We start from the raw sequence: 22,298 nt of genomic DNA, 5'->3' as shown, positions 1-22,298 counted from the left end.
AACTTGCACGGCCAACCAGGAAAGCACTCAAGAATCCAGGCTTCACTCCTTCCTTAGGGGCAGGTGCAAGTCACTCCTTAACAGTGACAGCCCAGTGTGTCCGTCTGTGTCTTAGCCATGCCCCTCTTCCAGAAGGAAACCATACACCATGGTCTGGCCTCACTGTACAACCAGTTGAATTACAAACTTGAGAGAGGTTGGCCTAGGGCCATAGCCAAAAGGGACTGAGGCTCAATGCTAGGGTTCACAGTCTTGAGAGTGTATCTGAGGAAGAGCTCAGAAGGAGAGTGGCAGGGTACAGCTGTGCCTGAGGCCTCATCAAGGAATCTGGAAAACCAGAATTGTCCTCTTAAAAAATGAATGTTGTGTGACTTTTTCTGGAGAGATGTCAACAGCTGTTTACCCAATAAGGGACAGTGACAACAGACTAAGGAATCATTGCACACAAGTCTAGCTTATGGCAACAGTGTGTCTATTTGGGGTTACCTACTTTGTCCTGGGTTACTCAAAGGCAACTACATCACTGAGAAAGTTCACCCCAGCATGGGTGACAACTTACAAAACCATACCCCTGGTATGGTATCAAAACCCGCTTCTTCCCCAGCAATTGCCACTGCTTATGTAACTGTGGCCAAGGTCAGGGGCGACAAGACTGGGGAAGAGAAGAGCAGTGCTCCAGGAGGCAGGAGAGACAGGCCAAGGGATGAAGGGCAGACAGAACAGAGAGGTCTGGTAGGGAGCAGGAAGACACAGAAGGGGCGGTCACCAAGACAGCCCAGGAGGAGTCTCTTTGATGTCAGGGGCACTACTAAGTTCCCTCATGTACAGCTTCCATCTTTCCAGTTGTCTGAGTACTGAGGTCTGAGGGAGACATGTGGGCAAAGCCCAGGATTGTTCTATGTGTGAATACTCCATTACTTCTGCACCAGGAACCCTCAGAACCATTGAGAACAGAATGTGTTATCTATAGAGATTCAAACCTAGTGAGGTCAGTTTAGCACACATAGAGCTCAGGGGAGATGAAAACTTAAGTCCAGTCCTAACTGCTGTTTCAATGACAAGGCCAGAGAATGGTACACTTGGAGAGATGGAGGAGACAGAGGATTGATCTGGTATGCAACACACGTGCTGGGACAAGCTAGGCACTCTGTGTGCTGGAAGGGGGTATAACAGCATCCTTTGCACTTAACCAGTACTTAGGTAAGAATAACTGACATTTATATATGAGAGATTTGGCAGATAAGTATGGCCTACCCTGGTGTTTGACTCAATCAGAGTTGTCTTTCACGGACTTCTTTGCTCTGTCTGCCCTTCCTCCTGGGCCTGTCTCTCCTGACTTCTGCCTCTCTTCCCCCATCTTGTCACTCCTGGCAGTGGCACTTGTGGCCTGGCATCCAGTCGTGTCCCTCATGCCACCTTTTTCTCAGCTTCAAGTTGAAGCTCAGAGCCCCAGAAGGTTTTCTCACGTATTATATGTCCAGGACTGTGTCAGCTATGTGGGCGAGGAGTAGGGGAAGGGAGGGGAAAGACTCCAGGGTAAGGTCAGTGTTTAAAACAGGGCTGCTGGCAAAATGTACTCTGGGCTGAACACATGGAGTGTGGAGAAGGCTGCCTCGACCATCTTCATGCCAGAAAAAATAATCTGCTCAGTGAAGGCTTAAATAGAAAGGCACTAGATCCCCTTTTTTGAATGGCCACTCATTTTGAAGTGACAAACCTAAGAATCTATTAATTGTCACTATCCTAGTTAGCTTTAACAGTCAACTTGGCATAACCTAGAATTTTCTAGGATTGAGAATATCAAGGAAATAACTAGATCAAATTAGCCTGTAGGCATGTCCATCAGGGCTTGTCTTGATTGTTCATTGAATATAGCACAGTATAGCCCACTGTGGGTAGCACCATCCCTTAGGCAGGTGGTTCTGAACTATATAAGAAAACTAACAATATAAACCTACCTACTGTTCAGCAAAAAACATCTTCCATGATTCCTTCTGGGCTTCTTTGGCTGTGAAATGAGTGTCCTGGTGGAAACAATGCTGTGTGGAATACAATCAGAACTACTTTCAGGTTTCTGCCTTGGGTTCCTCAATGATGATCTGTGACCTGGAATTATAAGCCAAATAAACCCTTTCCTCCTCCCCTGTGAGGCTCTTAAGGTACCGTAACCAAGGCAACTTTAAAAAGAAAAGCATTTAATCTGGAGACTCAGGGTTCCAAAGGGTTAGAACCCCTGCTCATCATGGCAGGAAGTTTGGCAACAGGCTGGCAAGCATGGTGCTAGAGGAGTAGCTGAGAGCTTACATGTTGAGTTAGCAAATACAGGGAAGGAGAGGCAGGGGGACTGGTGTGAGCTTTTGAAACTATCAAGCCCACCTCCAATGAGACACTTCTTCCAACAAGGCCACACCTCCTAATCCTTCCCAAACAGTTTGACCAAGCATTCAAACATATGAGCCTGTGGGGGCCATTCTCACTCAAACAATCACACTTTGAGTTGGGTATTTTTTAATCATAGAAACCTAAGTGAAACTAAAACAGTTACTAATTAGAAGTCTACAGCATTTCCATAGGATGCGTCTTCATGGGTCCTACACAGACAGGACTTAACAAAGACCTACAATTAGCAGGTGCATACAAGTACCCATCCTTGGCTGGTTTGCCTGCTGGGAGGGCAGCAGCAGAGGCAGGATTTCCAGCAACTGTCAGAGCTACATTAGAGAGGAACTGACTCAGATGCAGCTGGCACCTGCTCTCCACACACTCCAGCATCAAGGAAGTTTCTTCATGGTGGGACTGGGAGCCTAGCAGATGCCAGATTCGTTTCCAGCTCATCAAAGTGGATTTGGGTGTGCGATTTTTGGCTCTGTTGAGGCTGAACCACATCACAGCAGCAACATAGTTTGCCATTAAGTACAAAAGAAATTTGCAATCTGTTGAATTCAAGCTCCAGAAAACCAGACAGCCTCTTTGTGAGTATTCTACTGATGTTTCCTGCCAAGAGAAGGAAAGAGTCTGCAACCAAATAGAGCTTTACCATGTAGGAAGGAGCAAGCTTGGTCAGAAACACCGAATTATTTGTATGCAGAGTCTCCCGTTCACAGCGTTGTCACCTGGAGAGCCACCTGGTTGACAGTACCTGTGCTGGAACCCACCCCCATCTGTGTGTGTGTGTGTGTGTGTGTGTGTGTGTGTGTATGCATGTATGTATGTGTGTGTGTGTATGCATCTGTCTTCTCCCTCCTTCTTTGGCCCTCTCTACAGTGACACTCAGAACTTGACATTGGCTCCTCTGACTCCAGTCACCTGTAAATGTTAACTCGGCTCTTGTGACTCTGGTCTCTAGCACCTCCTTACCCTTCATCACTGCCATGACTTTAAGAAAGATGTTCTCAGGGTCCTTTCAGCAAAATCTTGCTGGTGTATGCAATGGTGTCAGCGTTTGGAGGCTGATTCTGGGATGGATCCCCGGGTATGGCAGTCTCTAGATGGTCCATCCTTTCATCTCAGCTCCAAACTTTGTCTCTGTAACTCCTTCCATGGGTGTTTTGTTCCCAATTCTAAGAAGGAGCAAAGTGTCCACACTTTGGTCTTCGTTCTTCTTGAGTTTCATGTGTTTTGCAAATTGTATCTTGTATCTTGGGTATTCTAAGTTTCTGGGTTAATATCCACTTATCAGTGAGTACATATCATGTGAGTTCTTTTGTGATTGGGTTACCTCACTTAGGATGATGCCCTCCAGGTCCATCCATTTGCCTAGGAATTTCATAAATTCATTCTTTTTAATAGCTGAGTAGTACTCCATTGGGTAAATGTACCACATTTTCTGTATCCATTCCTCTGTTGAGGGGTATCTGGGTTCTTTCCAGCTTCTGGCTATTATAAATAAGGCTGCTATGCCGGGGCCTGGCAAACACAGAAGTGGATGCTCACAGTCAGCTATTGGATGGAACACAGGGCCCCCAATGGAGGAGCTAGAGAAAGTACCCAAGGAGCTAAAGGGGTCTGCAACCCTATAGGTGGAACAACAATATGAACTAACCAGTACCCCCGGAGCCTGTGTCTCTAGCTGCATATGTATCAGAAGATGGCCTAGTTGAGGCCATCATTGGGAAGAGAGGCCCCTTGGTCTTGCAAACTTTATATGCCTCAGTACAGGGGAATGCCAGGGCCAAGAAGTGGGAGTGGGTGGATAGGAGAGTGGGGGTGAGAGGGTCTGGGGGACTTTTAGAATAGCATTTGAAATGTAAATGAAGAAAATACCTAATAAAAAGAAAGAAAGAAGAGAGAGAGAGAGAGAGAGAGAGAGAGAGAGAGAGAGAAAGAAAGAAAGAAGAAAGAAAGAAAGAAAGAAAGAGAAAGAAAGAAAGAAAGAAAGAAAGAAAGAAAGAAAGAAAGAAAGAAAGAAAGAAAGAAAGAAAGAAAGAAAGAAAGAAAGAAAGAAAGAAAGAAAGAAAGAAAGATGTTCTCCAGCCCAGCCCAGGCCCTAGAACCCCTGCCAAGAGAATAAGACTCACACCTTCTGGAATCCTTTCAGATCCACTCACCCTCAAGGTGCTAAGGACCTTAGTGGTAGAATGTTCTAGAGAATAAGATAATCCAGATGTGAATGTCATTATCCAAACTGATGGACAGGAAGCCAGCCAGCAGCCAGTTTTTCTAGGAATGACTCTCTAGAACAGATCTAATGTGTGTTCCCCATTGGATCCCTTTGGCTCACCCCAGCTCAAACTCTCTTTTTCTTCCCACTTTTCCTGCCAAATTAGAGACTGGTGTGGAGCACAGCATGTGTATGCCTTTTTCTCATTATACTTTGTCCTTTACATTCCAAGTTCTTTCTGGGAGACTAAGGGTCTTGCTTGAACGTATCACCCACAGCAAAGACCCCACAACCACTACCACAGTCTGTTTACAGTCTCATCTTCTATGGGCTACTTTCATGCATTCAAATACGTCCTTCAACCCTGCTACTTTAGGGAATCTCTGTACTCGCATGGCAGACCCATCCACCACAGAGGCAGCCTGCATCATATAGAGGAAGATGGGCCAACCTGGGACTCTCCTCAGGGACACTCTACTCTTAGATGGCAAGTCTTGGTGATGTGTCTTATCGCCCCATAGCAGGGAACATGCAACCGTCACCATAGCAAAGAGACACAGCATATTATACCCCATGGGGGAAGGTCGCCACACCAGGATTGCCCCTGTGAATTCTGCCCCTCAGAGGGATCCGTTCCCATTGCTCACCCTGTCATCCAATAGCAGAGACCATGCAGTCACTCCTGGCGGACTTATACCCAGTTCTGCTTAGGCACCAATTGTGGAGACATGAACAAACATGGTTTTGCCTCAGACAAGGCATCAACGACAAATCAAGAACACTTCTACCCAAGTCTAGCTTGGTGAAGCAGGAAGTTCATGGTAGCACTAACAGGAACACAGGCAAGGGTATATTCATAGGTACATGGATAAGTTAACAGCAGCCGCATACTGAAGAGTCCGTTTTAGCATGAGGGGTGACACAAAAGCTGTATCCATGGAGATCTTTGCTAAGCTAGCAGACAACTCTCCAGGAGTCTTCTGTTCCTCGGCATCATTTATATAATAACCTCAGGGGAGCAGGGATGGTAGCCTTAGGCGTCCTCAGCTGAATACATTCATTAGCTTCCTTAGTCTTTTTCATATATATGTATATATTCATTATTTATTTAAATAAGAATAAAATTCATATTTAAATATATAAAAATAAATATATAAAATAGTTATATAAATAAAATTATTTATATGTATATATATATATATTTTTTTTTTTGCCTGCATGCAGATCTGAGTACCACATACATGCCACACCCCCAGAGGCCAGAAGAGAGTACCCTAAGAATGAATGAAGTTATAGGTGGTTGTGAGCCACCATGTAGGTACTGGGAATTGAACCAGGGTCTTCTGTAAGAGCAACAAGTGCTTCAAACTGCTCTCTCTCCAGATTTAGTGTCTTTAGTCTTTTTTTAAAAAGATAATAGTTTTTATTTATTATGTATATGAGTACACTGTAGCTGTACAGATGGTTGTGAGCCTCCATGTGGTTGATGGGAATTAAATTTAAGACCTCTGCTCACTTCAGCCCAAAGATTTATTTATTATTATAAATAAGTACACTGTAGTTGTCTTCAGATGCACCAGAAAAGGTCATCAGATCTCATTACACATGGTTGTGAGCCACCATGTGGTTGTTGGGATTTGAACTTAGGACTTTCAGAAGAGCAGTCAGTGCTCTTACCTGCTGCGCCATCTCGCCAGCCCAGTGTCTTTAGTCTTAAAAGCCTCTCTCCTCCCTTGAAGAGTGGATGTTGCCTTATGTTCCAGTTGGGCATTGAACTTGTGACAATCTTTGTGTCCACTTGCCAAGTGATGGGATTACAGGCATGAGCCACTACACTTGGTTTCTTTCCTCTTTCTTAGGAGAAGCGTGGCCACATTTCCCAATCTCCTTTGGTAGTCAGCTGTGGCCTCTCGAGTTCCAGCCCCAGGACAGATGTGAATGTGACTGTGAAGGATAGTTAGGGTAGATACCAGGACGAACCACGGGACCTTCCCACCAAGCATCTTCAGTGAACACCACATGAGACAGTCCCTTAAAGCCTAGTCCAAAATGTCTGTGGTGCCACTCACTCTTGTTATGTCCTTGACAAATGGGAATTCAAAAGTGTGGATAGTTAAGAAGTAGAAACAGGGACAGCAACAGTGAGCTTTAGAGAAAGGGCCCTGAAAGAGCTAGGACAGAAATAAATGCCGTATTTTCCTTGGATCCTGTCCAAAGACAAAGCATTAAGTCAGGAGGCCCCAGGAGTCACCCCTGGCAGGGCAAGCTCTGGTTGCTGGTGGCTCTTGTGTTATCCTGCACCATAGGCTGTTGTGGTTGGTGGCGGAGCAGTAATGGTTCTCCTGGGACCTGGAAGACCTGGCAAACTTCCTCGACCTGGTGGATACACAAACGCGAATAGCCAGCAATCCTCACAGGACACCTTGGCTGTGAGTTTTCACCCCTCCTCAAGTGCACAGAAATAGCTGGGGATTTCCAGTGATCTGTGTATACCATGCTTGTTTCTTAGACAGTTCCGATAACATCAGCAGATAGAGGTGGGTTTTTTTTTTTTCCTGCAGAAACAATGGAAGCAGACCATAACTATAGATGGTCTGATAAACTATTTATTGGAAAGATCAGAAGTTGCATACTAGTCAAAGTATAAATGATACAAGACATCTTCACCCAGTTGATTCCCCAGCTCTCTTCAAGGACATACCAGTAACGATAATGATATGTTTGTGCACCACGAGAAAACACAGCCGTGTGTGTGTGTGTGTGTGTGTGTGTGTGTGTATGTGTGTGTTGGTTTTGTACTCTATAAAGCAGGTTTCCACCCTCTCAGAGTGATTGTTTTCTATCTACTTGCCTCATGTATAGTCTGGTATGCCCTTAGGTGTATACACACACACACACAGTGTATACACGCTCGGCTAGAAGGCAGATCATGTAACATCTGCCTTGTTGAGCAAAGGAATCAGAGCAGCTCTCTGAGGCTCTCAGGCCAATGGAAATGAAATGGCCATGACTTAGGCCTTGAAACTGTTCAGCTGAGCTGTGGTTCCTTCATTTACATGCGGGAAAATGAGGCCCGGACAGCTCAGTCCACACTTCCTCCCCCTGACTGGACCAGCATGAAGCATACCGTTCTCCTTTGGTTGAAAACGAGTGAGCTCCAAGGCTGTCAGCAGGGAAGGGGCCTCATTGGAAATCACCACCTGGGAGATGAATCTAACATGGCTGTAGGTGGCTCTTGAGGAAGATGACCCTGGGAGGACCCTGCAGCTGCATGGAAGCAGGAGAGTCCATGTGGTGAGTGGTATCTGGGGTGGTGCATAATTCACACATCTCCTCGGTTACTTACTGTACTGGTGGGCTACCTGCCCTTAGAAGGTTCAGGCTGACTCCTCTGTGCCAACTGTGGCCCTTGAGATGGGAAAATGGAATCCCAAGTGATGAGGAGAGAAATCAGGTTCCCCAACCCAGATTCTGAGTCTTGTGAGGCCCCAGGAGATGCCATGTGCCTCCAATACTCCATGTTCAACACAAATCACAGTTACCTTCTGTGTTACACACACACACACACACACACACACACACACAGAGTCTTCCTGCCTTAAGTATTATTCAATATTTCTTCTAACCCTCTTCCAACATGAAAAAAAGAATCAAGAGAAGAGGTGGATTATAGGAGTGAAGAGGGCATGCCAAGGAGAAGCCAGCCATCTGCAGCAGCTTCTACTGGTCAACGAGTAAGGCCTCCTGCATTAGGAACCAAAACTTGACTTCACCCAAGGTGTGTGTCTTAGGGTTTTACTGCTGTGAACAGACACCATGACCAACTCTTATAAAGGACAACATTTTATCGGGGCTGGCTTACAGGTTCAGAGGTTCAGTCCATTATCATCCCGGTGGGAGTATGGCAGCATCCAGGCAGGCATGGTGCAGGCAGAGATGAGAGTTCTACATCTTCATCTGAAGGCTGCTAGTGGAAGACTCACTTCCAGGCAGCTAGGGGGAGGGTCTTAAGCCCACACCCATAGTAACAACCCCTACTCCAACAAGGGCACACCTAATAGTGCCACTCCCTGGGCAAAGCATATTTAAACCCTCACAGTGTGTCTGTGCTTCCAAATGGCCAGCTGAGAGCCTCAGCATTCCTAGGCTTAAGGCCTTTTGGCTTTGGAACCTGGTAAGAGCCTTTGATCTCAGGGGCAACAGCAGACAGACCCATAGCTAGCAACACTCTAGGCTGAGCATATGAGTCCTGGCATTGTGACCTCAGCTGTTCCGCACACAAAGAGGTGGTCAACCTGCACTTGCCTAAGCCTGTAAGTTACATAAGTCGGTGGCCCAGTCCCAAGGGACTGTTGTGGGGAGGTTGGGAAGTTGAAGAACACCTAGCCCTTCCATCATGTCAGCCAAGAATGCAGAACTGAAGAAAACTAACCTGGTAAAGGAAGAGTGTTGCAGGGCACGGTGGGGCCTCTGTGGGCTTCTGCTGAATGGAGGCGGGACAGAGAGGCTACTGGAAGTCATCCTGTGAGCCTTCCAACTTTCTGCCTTTGTTCAGGGCACAAAGCATCCTCTTGCCTGGAATAGGTGTGAAACTGGTTCCTGGCCTTGGCGGGGAGGGAAAGAGGCCCACACTGCTCCCATGTAAGAGCCACCGCTCTTCATGACTGCCCACAGTCCAGGTCCCCACCAAGGCCTGTGTCTAACTGGTGGATCTAAGACTCAAAAATAATCTTGATAGATTAGGGCCCACTTTATAGATGAGGAAAATGGAGGCCCTGGAACTAAGTAAGATGGCCACATTGGTCTTAAAAGAGAGGATAGTTGAGATTAGAATCCAGGTCAGTCTCTTAAAACAACCTTCTGGGGCTTTCCTAAACATTGTTCAAAAGCTCTTTCTCTGTCTGCTGGAAAGGTACACCCATTTTTCATTAGAAACATAAGACCAAGGTCAGTGGCCAGAAGCAGACAGCATGCTGGTACCGTGTGAGCCTGTACTCAGGTGCAGATCACAGCATTGGTTACTGGACATCTTCCCCCAATCCTGATCCGTGGCCAACTGTGGCCTCTTCTCTCTGCAGAAAAAGAACTGCAAGGCTGTTTGCATGGAACCGAAGCTGACACAAGTAAGCTGTTTTGAAGTTACACTAGCAGCCAGGCCTTAGATCCATGGGGAGGTCATTGGAGGCAGAGTCAGCTTCTATTCTTGGTGGCCAAAGCCTATCCTACGTGCTGGGGTACCTAAAAGAGATAAGTTCCTTGTCTTCATAATTCTTCACCCGGCAACCAACCAATCAGATACACAAACAACCTAGAGTGTCAGCTGCGTTGTCTCTGACCCTGAGAATGACTATAAGGAGATAGAAGTGGGTTGTTCCAGACACAGCGATTGGGAAAGGCCTCCCCTGAAGCAAGTATGTGGGGACTAGATGCTAGCAAAGCAGGGTCTGAGAAAGAACCTTCTAGATGGCGGGAAGCAGCTCAGCTGTTCAGGGGAGCAGCAGGGGCAGGAAGAGTTGAGGCCCATGGAGCCAAGGGAGGAGCAGAACACACAGAAAAGGGTGGAGGGCTCTTCTGCACAGGCCGGGCCAGTCTTTGTGTCCTGTCTTCAGAGAGGCACAGGACTCAGGGTGGTCTCTCCAGCCTCCGTAATTCCACCCACATTCAGTTTCCAGGGCTTCTGTGTTTCTGTTTCGACCCACAGATATATGATTTCAAAGGATTTAAACAAGAAGGGCTACTCATCAGAAAAGGGATGACTCGGGAGCTGAAGGTCAGTGCTTGGGCTCCCGTGGCTTGGGGACAAATCAGCTTGGTGAAGGGGTGGCCAGCCAGCTAACTTCTGAGTGCTGGCACCTGCTGGCACCTGCAGCCTGGAGACCTTTACTCATGCCAGACCTTATATTTTAAACCTGTTAGTTTGAAACTATTTCAATTACCTCCAGTTTGCAAAGAATGACGTAAAGGCTTCTAGGACACATTTCACCCAGCTCCTGCCAATGCTGCCAGTTTATCGGTCACTCTATTCTGTCTCTGTTTTCCTTTCTACACAGAATATCTCTCTCTCTCTCTCTCTCTCTCTCTCACACACACACACACACACACACACACACACACACAGACACACACACACACACACACAGAGCCCTCCATGCCTTTAATAAATTCAACCAATCTGTGATTTAAAATATTTGGTAAAACATTACAGATATTTTTCCATCACGTTCTAAACAAGACAGTATATCAATCCTTTGCATGCATTTCCTTGCATTGTGTATTTTAAGTGATCCAGGGATGATTTAAAGTGTATGGGAGGGTGTGCTCGGGATGGAGTGGATGTCAGTAGTGGCAGATTTGGATATCTGCAGGATTCCTGAAGCCAGTTCCTCTCGGATACCAAGGAACTGCTGTGGGCACCTCAGCCTTTCCCTTGCTGGATAGTGGGTGGGTATCTGACTGTATCTGTCTCCCTTTCCTGTGCTCTTTCCTTGGCCTTCATCACAGAGAGTCCTGATGGAGGATGAGTTAATCCTCCATAGATACCCAGAATTGACGACCCCATACATTTTCTGAACCATTTGAGAATTAAGTTTACCTAAATTTTTAATGTATACTTTCTAAAGTCAAGCATGTTCTCTAACACATTTTCATGTTTAATTATCCAAATTAAGTCATTAACAAAGCCTTTATTTTGGTGTTACTAGCTGTCTCATTACTTTAACAAAATCAACTTTAATTCTCTCTCTCTCTCTCTCTCTCTCTCTCTCTCTCTCTCTCTTTCGCATGTGTATGTGTATATGCATGCATGTTTTGCCAGTGTAAAGTTGGAGTTACAAATAGTTATAAGTTATAAGGTGTTGGGAATGGAAACCAGGTCCTCTGATAAAGCAGAGAGCATTCTTAACCTCTAAGACATCTCTCTCCAGCCCCATTGTGTCTCTTTAGTGTGAATCACCCTTTCAGTGAATATCTTCCTGGAAATCAACAGTTTTGAAGATTTATTTTACTGAGGGACCCTTTCTATTTGTTATTTAAAAAAATAATAATTTTTATCCTCCTGATGTAATTGTCATCTCCAAGGCTTACTGCCTCTATCTGGTAACCTAGGCCTGGTTCTAGAAGCTTCTAGCCTCCATCCGCTTTTATCTAGACCTAAAATGTTTTCAGCCTCTGAGACTTACTGCTAAATCAGCTCAGCCTTTCCTAGTTCCTTCTGAACTCTGGCTGGTTCAACTCAGCTGTTCTGGCTCAAACTCCTCTCCAAGCCAACTGATTCAATCTGGCCTCTCTCTCTTTCAGCCTCTCCTGAATTACTCTGCTTAGCCTCAAACTAACTCTAGCAATCTGTTCTAATCTTTTGGCGCATTCTTTTTTTTTTTTTGAATTAATTTTTTTTATTAGGTATTTTCCTCATTTACATTTCCAATGCTATCCAAAAAGTCCCCAATACACTCCCCGCCCCCCACTCCCCTACCCACCTACTCCCACTTTTTGGCCCTGGCGTTCCCCTGTACTGGGGCATATAAAGTTTGCAAGTCCAATGGGCCTCTTTTTCCAGTGATGGCCGACTAGGCCATCTTTTGATAGATATGCAGATAGAGTCAAGAGCTCCAGGGTACTGGTTAGTTCATAATGTTGTTCCACCTATAGGGTTGCAGATCCCTTTAGCTCCTTGGGTACTTTCTCTAGCTCCTCCATTGGGGGTCCTGTGATCCATCCAATAGCTGACTGTGAGCATCCACTTCTGTGTTTGCTAGGTCCCGGCATTGTCTCACAAGAGACAGCTATATCTGGGTCCTTTCAGCAAAATCTTGCTGGTGTATGCAATGGTATCAGCGTTTGGAGGCTGATTCTGGGATGGATCCCTGGATATGGCAGTCTTTAGATGGTCCATCCTTTCGTCACAGCTCCAAACTTTATCTCTGTAACTCTTTCCATGGGTGTTTTGTTCCCAATTCTAAGAAGGGGCACAGTGTCCACACTTTGGTCTTCGTTCTTCTTGAGTTTCATGCGTTTAAAAAATTGTATCTTATATCTTGGGTATCCTAAGTTTTTGGGCTAATATCCACTTATCAGTGAATACATATTGTGTGAGTTCCTTTGTGATTGTGTTACTTCACTCAGGATGATACCCTCCAGGTCCATCTATTTGCCTAGGAATTTCATAAATTCATTCCTTTTAATAGCTGAGTAGTACTCCATTGTGTAAATGTACCACATTTTCTGTATCCATTCCTCTGTTGAGGGACATCTGGGTTCTTTCCAGCTTCTGGCTATTATAAATAAGGCTGCTATGAACATAGTGGAGCATGTGTCCTTCTTACCAGTTGGAACATCTTCTGGATATATGCCCAGGAGAGGTATTGCTGGATCCTCTGGTAGTACTATGTCCAATTTTCTGAGGAACCGCTTTTGGTGCATTATTATTCTCTGGCCCATTCTGTCTTTACCTGTGTCTAGCTTGTTCTGTCTCTGCAACCATCTCTCTATCACTGTCCCTGAAAACCTGCCTCCTCCTTTTTTCTCTGCATTGTTCTTCTAAGTAGCTTCCCTTTCCTCTCTTCTCCTGAGAGCTGATCATAGCCCATTCTGTCAAATCTTTCTCTGATTCATCACTTTGTCTGCCACTCATTTGGCTATCACTGTGCTTCCTTCTACAAACTACCTTTACCTTCATTGTTTGGGATTAAAGGTGTGTACTAAGGGTGCATCTGTATTTCAGCCAGAGGGATTAAAGGTATATCTAAGGGCTGAGCCACACCACAACTGTATTTTCAATAAATAACACTGTCTCTAGTTTCACAATGTGATGATCAAACATCCTGCAACAACTTGTCTGCTATTTCTAGGTTTAGGCTGGGCATTTTGGGCAAGCCTTCCAGAGCTATGCTCTTCAATGTCTCCTCTGCAGGGCTTCCACAGTCCTTTCCTTCCCTCTATTTCGTAGTGCTCCCAAGGACCTACCCTTGTCGACTTTACTGTGTGTCTCTCACATTTATTTCCCCAGAACGAACTCAGGGAGGTGAGAGAACAACTCACGGAAAAAATGGAAGAGATAAAACAGGTAAGAGGATAAGGCTTCGGCCAGAGAAGAGAAGCAGAGCCTTGTAGCAAATGGAAGTGCTAGCTTTGTCTAGAAATGCAAGCAGGACTTCTGTGGAAAAGCAGAAAACCTAACTCGTACACGGTCCCCATCGTGTTTCAACCCTGGTCAGAGTAGAACCGTCTTACTTCTTCCATATCTAAGTCCACTTTTCTTTTTTTTTTTTTTTTTTTTTGGATTTTTCGAGACAGGGTTTCTCTGTGTAGCCCTGGCTGTCCTGGAACTCACTCTGTAGACCAGGCTGACCTTGAACTCAGAAATCCGCCTGTCTCTGCCTCCCAAGTGCTGGGATTAAAGGCGTGCCCCACCACTGCCCGGCATAAGTCCACTTTTCAATTGATTAAGGACTCCTCCCTAGTGTGCCAAGGTTGGTGGTGATGTAACTTCAGCAATAAGAGTGAAGAGTGGCTGACTAGGAATTTGGAGACAGTCACAGATTAACTACCTTCTTTATGCATCTTATTTCTATGATACAATCACCAACAGCTTACTGAGGGAACAGGGCATAAGCAAGGAGGTATTGATTCAAGCTGTGGTCTGAGCTCCACAGGGAAGCCCTGTCAAAACTAGCGGTAGCAATGGCTTGGTGGTACCTGTATCCTCAGCCCTTCATAGACTTCTCAGAAAGAAAGTGGGTTATATAGCTTATTATCCATCTTTTCCCAATATCCAGCTGCTGTCCTTTACTTAAAATGCCCAGAAGGTTCTCTGGCTGGCTTCAGTAACCCACTTCGTGCCTTGTTAAATCATGCTTTTCTTCCTCATTAGATAAAGGATATAATGGACAAAGATTTTGATAAACTTTATGAGTTTGTGGAAATTATGAAGGTAAGCTTTCACTGTATGCCTTCTGTGGGTTGCCTGGGAAATGATAGGAGAGAGGCCAGGCCCCTGTCCTTGAGGTATCTATAACCCACTAGATAGAACTGGATGCTAAGTTACAGGCTGTTTGTTAATTAGGGGTTCAGAAGTCAGAGTAATGAGTGAGCATGGGGGTTAGGAGAGAAGTCCTTAGAGAAAATGTGAGCCTCGAGGCTTGATGATTGTGTTGGGAGCTTAATATAACTGTAAGGAAGGTTCAGTGTGGCTCCCCTTTGGCTCAGAAAACAAGAAGGATAATTTGGACCATGGAGCAAAGATTTGCAAAGGTTAGTCTGTTTCAGAATGACTTATAAGAAGAGTGTCTTGCTGGCCTAGTTGGTCATCAGTGGAAAGAGAGACCCATTGGTCATGCAAACTTTATATGCCTCAGTACAAGGGAACATCAGGGCCAAAAAGTGGGAGAGGGTGGGTAGGGGAGTGGGGGGGGGTATGGGGGGCTTTTGGGATAGCATTGGAAATGTAAATGAGGAAAATACCTAATAAAAATATTAAAAAAAAAAAAAAGAAGAGTGTCTTGCAACAACAGCTGTGAGCATTCGGCTAGGGCCTGAGTTCCCCATACCAGAAGCTTGAGAGTCCCCAATGTAGATGCACAAGCAGGCAAGGGGCAATGACTTGAGTGTCTTCAAGATGTCTAAGGGACAGTAGGCTAACCAGATAATTAGAATTCATGGTAAACCCAGTCATCAAATCAGGGTGGTTAATGATAAGCAGAGATATGAATGTGCGTCTTTTTCTAGGACAGCTTTTTTTTTTTTTTTTTTTTGTATCTTAGAATGGATATCCTAAGAATCCCCCTGCCAAGAGCATATTAAAAACATCCATACACCCAAACTCCATACAGACCAAAAACTGAACAAACACTTCTTCAAGGTGGAGTTGTTTAAGTGCCACAGATGATTTTAAAATGTATGTGTGTGTGTCTATGTGCATATATGTATGTGTGTATGTAGATGCACGTATGCTTATGAAGATAGGCTTTGTAGCACATGCTAGCCTCCAGCCTTTGATTTCTCCTGTCTCACCCACTGAGTTCTGGGACTGCAAGCCCATCTCCCACACTTGATTTCTTCACACAGGATCAAAATGTGTCCTCTCAGATGCAAACCAGGTCCTTCATTTTTAAAAATGAACATGTCCATCAAACCTGCATATTGCAATAAGGTCAGAGAGTCCTGTCCTAATGCCACCCCACCCCCTCTCACCCAGGCTTTCCTCACAGCAAACAGATCAGAATCTCTGACGGTGAGAGTCCCAGCAGCAATGACTGAGATGTCTTCAAGGCTGAGAACCATGTTTCCATAAAGTTTTAAATATAATAAAGGTGATTTTTTTTGGTGGTGATGGGACTGGATCCTGGCGTCCCACAAGCTAGGCAGTCAGTCATTTGACTGCTGAGCTGGATCCAGCTCTGTCACAAAAGGTGGTTCTCAGATGTCCGTGAGAAGAAAAGGGATGTGTAATGACATACGAACATTGCTTGACTCTGTGAGGAAAAACCAGTCCACTAGCACTGTAAGCTGCACTGGCCCATAAAGTAAATTTAAAAACTAAAAGCCAGTAAGGAAGGGTTACAAATCTAATGAATGAAATGACAAAATATTGATATATTTGCCTATATAAACACTTTTTAAAGAATCGGGATGAAAAAATAACCATATACAGAATTCAAAAACAGTTTGAGAAAATAGATTTCCATAAATGTGGTAAGGGGCAAACGGTTTTTAACCTATAAAATATAGAACTCACACAAAACAACGGGAGAAAATGGGCTTGAACAGACAAGCCAGCAAGAACAGAACAAAGACACACATCACACAAACAGCTTTGTTCCCACAATATCAGATCTATGCAACTAAGTATCAGATAGCTGGGGCTGGAGGGAAGGCTGAGGAGTCAGCCCACTGCTCTTGCGGTACACCTCATGTGGTTCCCTACACCCACACTGTGTTTCTCACAACTGCCCATAACTCCAGCTCCAGGGGGATCTGTTGTGTCTGCCCTTGGGGGGCCCCTGGACAAATGTACATACTAACCACACACACACACACAGCAGCTAAAAAGACTAAGTAATGTAACTGTCACACTCAAATAAGCCAAGTGTGGATTTATGACAATAAGCTATTGATAAGAATGCTAATCTATTAAAAAATGGAATATTAAAAATAGGCGCTGCTGATTCAATTCTGTTTCTCAATACTTATACCCCGTGAGAATATTAAAACTCTCAGCATAAGTATGTTCATTTTAGAATTATTGATAATAGCAAATAGGTGCAACAACAATTTCCAACAGTAGAGGAGTAGTTGAATTATGGTCTACCCATACATTACTATTAGGGTCTATTAAAGACAAAGCTTATAAAGAATGCTTATCATGAAATATGAGTTAAGATTAATAGGCTAATGTCAACTAGGTAAAAATGTAAGTAAATATATAGGAAAAAGATTGGGAAGAAATATATCAAAAAAAATCAAAGGTCTTGAGGGGGAGGCAAAAGGTTCATTTTTTGAAATATTCTCCTGTGTTATCCAGTGTTTTTGCAAAGGGCATGTGCTATTTCTATATTAACATGCAAACACCATAAGCATTTTATCAGTGGCCAGTCTGGATATGGAAAGGCACAAAGAAAGCTATTTCAGGCAGGGGGCAGCTTGGGCACAGCAGGGGGATGGCTGTGTTTCCCAGTCCGTGGGGAGACCAGCCACGGGTAGGGTCATCTGGGGGAAACCGAAAAATAAAACTGCATAGCCACACAGTGAACAATGACGGGTTTTTAGAAACAGCTGACACGCGGGCCCGCATCTCAGGAGATTCCTAAAGAACACACAGGCAGCAGCTGCTGGCAAGGTGGCCTGGGAGGTGCGAGCAGATGGGGAAGGTCTGGAACCTCCCCCAGCTGTGATACAGGGGGCATGGAAAAGGGGGCCCAGGGAAGGGGAGAGAAGTCAACGGAGACGTGGTGGTTCTTGGTGACAGACTCGGGATAGTGAAGTCTTAAGAGTGTCTATGGTGACACCTGGGTTTCCACCAGGATGGACAAAGGTTGTGGAGAAAAAGGACAACGGCAGCGAGGATTCGGGCTGATTTAGAAGCGGAAGGAGACGTTGGGGGAGACTAGGAATAAAGGGCGCCAGAGTGTGCTCAGCCTGAGGGGCGTGTCTGACCGGCAGGAGACTTTGATGCTGTTCCCATGTGAGCATTTACAAATGCTCGCATAGCTCACACTGCTGTCCTCAGCACACGCTGCCCCCTCCTGTGGCATGAGTGCTTCATCAGCTTCCTGCATCAGACCAAACCGGTTCAGAGTTTTTTTACATTAGGATCACTCTCACTTGGAGTAAATTATTTTTTTATTCATATTTTATGACAACCGGTCCACACCCAGTTCTGTTGACAATGAAGACAGTCAGTTACAGCTTCTACACCCTTAGGGATTCTCCTGTCTATTGTTATTTCTATATGGCTTTTCCCATAGGTTATTTTTACTTTCTTAGTTCTCAGTGAATAATAAATGAGCCGTGTTGTTTTAACTACTGTCTTCTATTTCATTTTTATGGTTTATTTTTATTATTTTGAATTAGTGTGCGTGCATGTGAATCTCTGTGTATGTGTGTGTGTGTGTTTGAAATTCTGAAGTCAACAAGTCTTTGAGGTCACAACATGTTTTTTGAGCTGCGCTGTCTCAGAAGCATCAACTCAAAACCTCCTATCTGGGGTCAGGCAGAACACCCCCTGGCCTCTGGCTGGCCTAGAGGCTGTGGTCAGTCTGGTCTGCCTCTGCCTGTGCTCTAGTCTCATCTCATGAGATGGGGGTGGAAGGTGACTGTCAGGAACATGCTCCATTCACCACCTCAGCCAAGTCTAGAGAGGATTCTTTTTTTTTTAAGATTTATTTATTTATTATATGTAAGTACACTGTAGCTGTCTTCAGACACTCCAAAAGAGGGTGCCAGATCTCGTACAGATGGTTGTTAGCCACCATGTGGTTGCTGGGATTTGAACTCTGGACCTTTGGAAGAGCAGTCGGGTGCTCTTACCCACTGAGCCATCTCACCAGCCCTAGAGAGGATTCTTAAAGTCTGAGGCAGAAGTGGCTTGGAGGGAGGAGGGATCTCCACGCTCTTCAGAAGAGGGAGGGATGGCTTCTAGCCTTGGGTTTTCTCTTGAAGGAAATGCAGCAGGATATGGACGAAAAGATGGATGTTTTAATTAATAATCAGAAGAACAACAAGCTGTAAGTATCCTCCTCCACCCTGAAGACTCCTCCCTCCACCTCGCTCAGTGCACGGGGGTCTTAGAGAGGGCACCCCTCAAGGAACTATCTTGGCTTCTGCCATTAACAATGGCAAATTTCTGCCCCCTCCCAACCCACCAGTCCCTTTCAAAACCAAGCCAAGGAGCAGCAGAAATTCTGGCAGCTAGGAAAGATGGACAAAGGCTCCCAGGCCATGATCACAGAAGAACCCGATGGAGTACTATTGGCTCGTGACAAGAATGTGGTGCCACCAAAACCAACGAGGAATCCACTGGAGTCCCTCCATCCATGTCAGAGTTGCTGCGTAAGTGAACTACTGCCCACCTTCAGCACGGGTTCTGGATCCCTGGGCTGCTCCTGCTCTGACTTCATTCCAAGAACTCTTGCCTCACCCTATTGCCAGCCCTTGGGATGCAGCCCTTAGTCTAGAAACCATCTGTAGTTGCCTTACCCTCTAGGCTTGTGGTGAGTCTTAAGCCACAATTGTGCAGTCAACCCTTGGAAGTGCCTGCTCCCAAGTTCTGCTCCGTTACTCTGTGCTTTCCTCTAGCAAAGCCTGATGAGGTACCCTGCAGGCTGGCTAACTTGAACCAGGAAAAAAAAATGATCTTTCTTGTGCCGTTTCTGTCCTCTGCAGGAGAAATGTTTGTTGTGTGCCCTAAAGACCAACCGCAATCAGGGGTAGGTAGATCCATACGAGAAGTGCCTCCTCTCAGTTGGGTGTCTTGTTATCATCCCAAAGGGAGTGCGCTTCAACTTCCTTTTGCAGCAAAGCCCATCTGTAGTTGTACAGGGAATAGGGACTCTGAGTGGATTCTGCCACCCAGCATAACCACCCAGGCATAGAGGATGTGGCATCAGGAAAGAGGATTTGGGTGGCCAAGCCTAAGGTTGCTGTCCACAAGCTTGCTTGGTGGGGAGGGTATGCCCTTAGCAGCAGCCTCAGCCTGGCCCCAGATCCCCACATTTCTTCTACCCAGCAGGAGACCTTCACACCATGCCTGGGTGCCTTTTTCACCCTTGTCGTCTGGAGCTGCTTTCTAATTTATCTGTACTTCAACTTTGCCGAGGTGGAGCATGTGCTGCCCACCTAGCACAGCCATGGAGCCTACCACCAGCTCCAACTCATCATCCCCTGACTCCTGAGCTACACAGCAGACTTTTCTGCCCTCTTAAACACCCTCCAACCCCGACCCCTGCCCAGGCTTCCACCTGGAAATTAAAGAATTTCATTTAAAGCAAAAAAGACTGTCACCATTTTGAGTACCAGCCCAACATTTGCGTGCCTGGAGCTTCACGTTGTTGTTGTTGTTGCTGCTGCTGCTGCTGTTGTTCTAAATCAGCATATTTCAAACCCCAAATCCTCTTCCGCTCCTTGTTGGCTAGTGGAACATTCTGAGTCATCTCAGGCTTGCCTCTCTCTCCATTCCACAGGGTCCTAAAGAGTTCCAGGTCATAGCCCCACTATACCCCCAAAATACAGAGCATCAGCCTGTATAGATGCAAGACACAGACCTGATACCCTGCCTGCTGATCCCCCACAACCTCAGCTCCTGCAATGTTTCTGGATGCCGTGGGGAACAGAGGCAACCTCTGAGCCTCAAGTCTGACAGGACTGTGTGCTTCCCTCTGAGGTGTTATCACCGAGCAGTTCGCTGCCCTTCTTGAGTCCTGGTGAAGTTTGCCTACCTTCCTCCTTTGACAGTTTTTTCTGCTTCCCTCCCCCCCTCCCTACCTCTTTCCTTCCTTCCTTCCTTCTCTCCCTCTCTCCCTCGTTCCCTCCCTTCCTCCCTACACTCCAAAGGAGCAGTGTCCTTTCAAAGACCTTCACAAACTGGAGATGAGCTGGACATGATGGTGCTTTCTGGGATCACTTGGGAGACAGAAGTAGGTGGGTTTTTATGAGTTCAAGGCCAGCCTGGTCTACAGAGTGATTTTTAGGCTGGCCTGAGCTACACCGTGAGGCCCTTCCTTAAATAAATAAACAAGCTGTGCCCACCTAAAGTCCCTAAGTAAGGAAAGATAAAACCAGTTGCTAGCTTGGGATGAGAAAATGGTAATTTAGTGTTTATCTCATGGTGGGTCTCCCTCTTTGGCTTTGGTTTGACAAGCTCTGTGTCCACTGCACACCAATTCTTCCATCCTTTTACTTTGTTGGATGCTTCCCCTTGTGGACAGTTAATCAGCCGGCGGCTTTGTAACACAAACACATTCGGTGCCAAATCACAACAAGGGCCTTGTTATTCCAAGGAGTTCGTAGTCTGAAAGGAGCTTTGGTAAACATACACCACATTGCTATATATTATAGAGCACAGTAACCAAATATGAGACAACAGGAGACAGTAGAGGTAGCCCTGTCCTTGTTCCCACTCTTCCCCATTAACTTCACCCCAACTGGAATAGCTTACAGCAACAAGAAATGGGTGTGGCTCTGCTAAGAATCAAGTGTCAGCGGACTTAGGTTAGTGCTGGAAGGAAGCTTTGGAGGAGAAACCTCCCTTGTCTTTCCCAGGCTTAATGGCGGCCTTCATTTCTTAGCTGGTGCCTGCCTCCCATCCTCAAAGCCAGCTATAGCTGGTGGGGGCTGTCTCAAGTTGTATGATGCTGTCTTAGTCAGGGTTTCTATTCCTGCACTAACATCATGACCAAGAAGCAAATTGGGGAGGAAAGAGTTTATTCAGCTTACACTTCCACACAGCTGTTATCACCAAAGAAAGTCAGGACTGGAACTCAAACAGGTCAGGAAGAAGGAGCTGATGCAGAGGCCATGGAGGGGATGTTCCTTACTGGCTTGCTTCCCCTGGCTTGCTCAGCTTGCTTTCTTATAGAAAAACCCAGGACTACGCCCAGAGATAGCACCACCTGCAAGGGGCCCTCCCTGCCTTGATCACCAACTGAGAAAATGCCCCACAGCTGGATCTCATGGAGGCACTTCCCCAACTGAAGCTCCTTTCTCTGTGATAACTCAGCCTGTGTCAAGTTGACACACAAAACCAGCCAGTACAGATGCTAGCACACCTCACCTGCCTTCAGGTTTCTCTTAAAGAGCCTCGTGATCACATTGGGCCTACCCAGATAACCCAGGCTGTTCTCACTGTCCTCAGTGTTTAGCAATTTCAGTTCCTCACTGCTACCTAAAGGAACAGAAGGCTAGAACGTGTGTGGGTTTGGAGGGCACACTCTGCCTACCATTGTGGCATCTCAGGACCTAAGCCCTGCTAAACAACCAAACCCATGACACTGTGGAATGGTCCGCTGTTCTTTAGGGTGTTGGTTTTAAAAGAGGCCCACACACTCCATCGATACCCTTTCACTAAAGAAATCTAACTGTCCCCCTGGTGGGCTAGATGCTGCCACTAATCCACAGGATGAGGCAGAGATATTGCAGGTTACTTTGGAGATCTAGCCGTTTCCTTCCTTCCAACTTTCTGTCCTCGGAAGCCAGGTGCCATGCTTTG

General features: G+C 45.8%; 1 protein-coding gene across 8 annotated transcripts; it reads left to right on the top strand.

Annotated features, from left to right (window-relative positions):
• Nucleotides 1–8,893: 8,893 nt before the first annotated feature.
• On the top strand, nucleotides 8,894–20,073 carry Tex35 (testis expressed 35). 8 transcript variants are annotated; one of them, XM_021167987.2, is made up of 9 exons: nucleotides 8,924–9,035; nucleotides 9,679–9,723; nucleotides 10,302–10,370; nucleotides 13,605–13,661; nucleotides 14,469–14,528; nucleotides 18,755–18,819; nucleotides 18,961–19,144; nucleotides 19,478–19,521; nucleotides 19,824–20,073. In XM_021167987.2, exons 1-9 carry the CDS (start codon nucleotides 8,997–8,999, stop codon nucleotides 19,882–19,884), a joined length of 624 nt encoding a protein of 207 aa, XP_021023646.1. In that variant the 5' UTR covers nucleotides 8,924–8,996; the 3' UTR covers nucleotides 19,885–20,073. The 8 variants fall into 8 exon arrangements, with proteins under 8 accessions (XP_021023674.1, XP_021023646.1, XP_021023637.1 ...); XM_021167978.2 differs by having other exon boundaries at nucleotides 19,821–19,943; XM_021168015.2 differs by lacking the exons at nucleotides 8,924–9,035; nucleotides 19,478–19,521 and adding an exon at nucleotides 8,894–8,913 and having other exon boundaries at nucleotides 19,821–20,073.
• The last annotated feature ends 2,225 nt before the right edge of the window (nucleotides 20,074–22,298 follow it).

Source organism: Mus caroli, unplaced genomic scaffold (assembly GCF_978045245.1).
Source record: "Mus caroli unplaced genomic scaffold, Mus_caroli_1 scaffold_1, whole genome shotgun sequence".
NCBI classification, from domain to species: domain Eukaryota; kingdom Metazoa; phylum Chordata; class Mammalia; order Rodentia; family Muridae; genus Mus; species Mus caroli.
The sequence above is the reverse complement of the archived record's forward strand: the minus strand, read 5'-3'. Positions and strand labels throughout refer to the sequence as shown.

Bases quoted from the DNA above. Each gene is read 5' to 3' on its own strand.
- Tex35 (XM_021167961.1), top strand. From the start codon at position 8,997: ATGTCAGCCAAGAATGCAGAACTGAAGAAAACTAACCTG. The intron at 18,820-18,960 runs GTAAGTATCCTC...CCAACCCACCAG, and splicing joins AATCAGAAGAACAACAAGCT to TCCCTTTCAAAACCAAGCCA. The intron at 19,145-19,820 runs GTAAGTGAACTA...TCTTCTACCCAG, and splicing joins ATCCATGTCAGAGTTGCTGC to CAGGAGACCTTCACACCATG.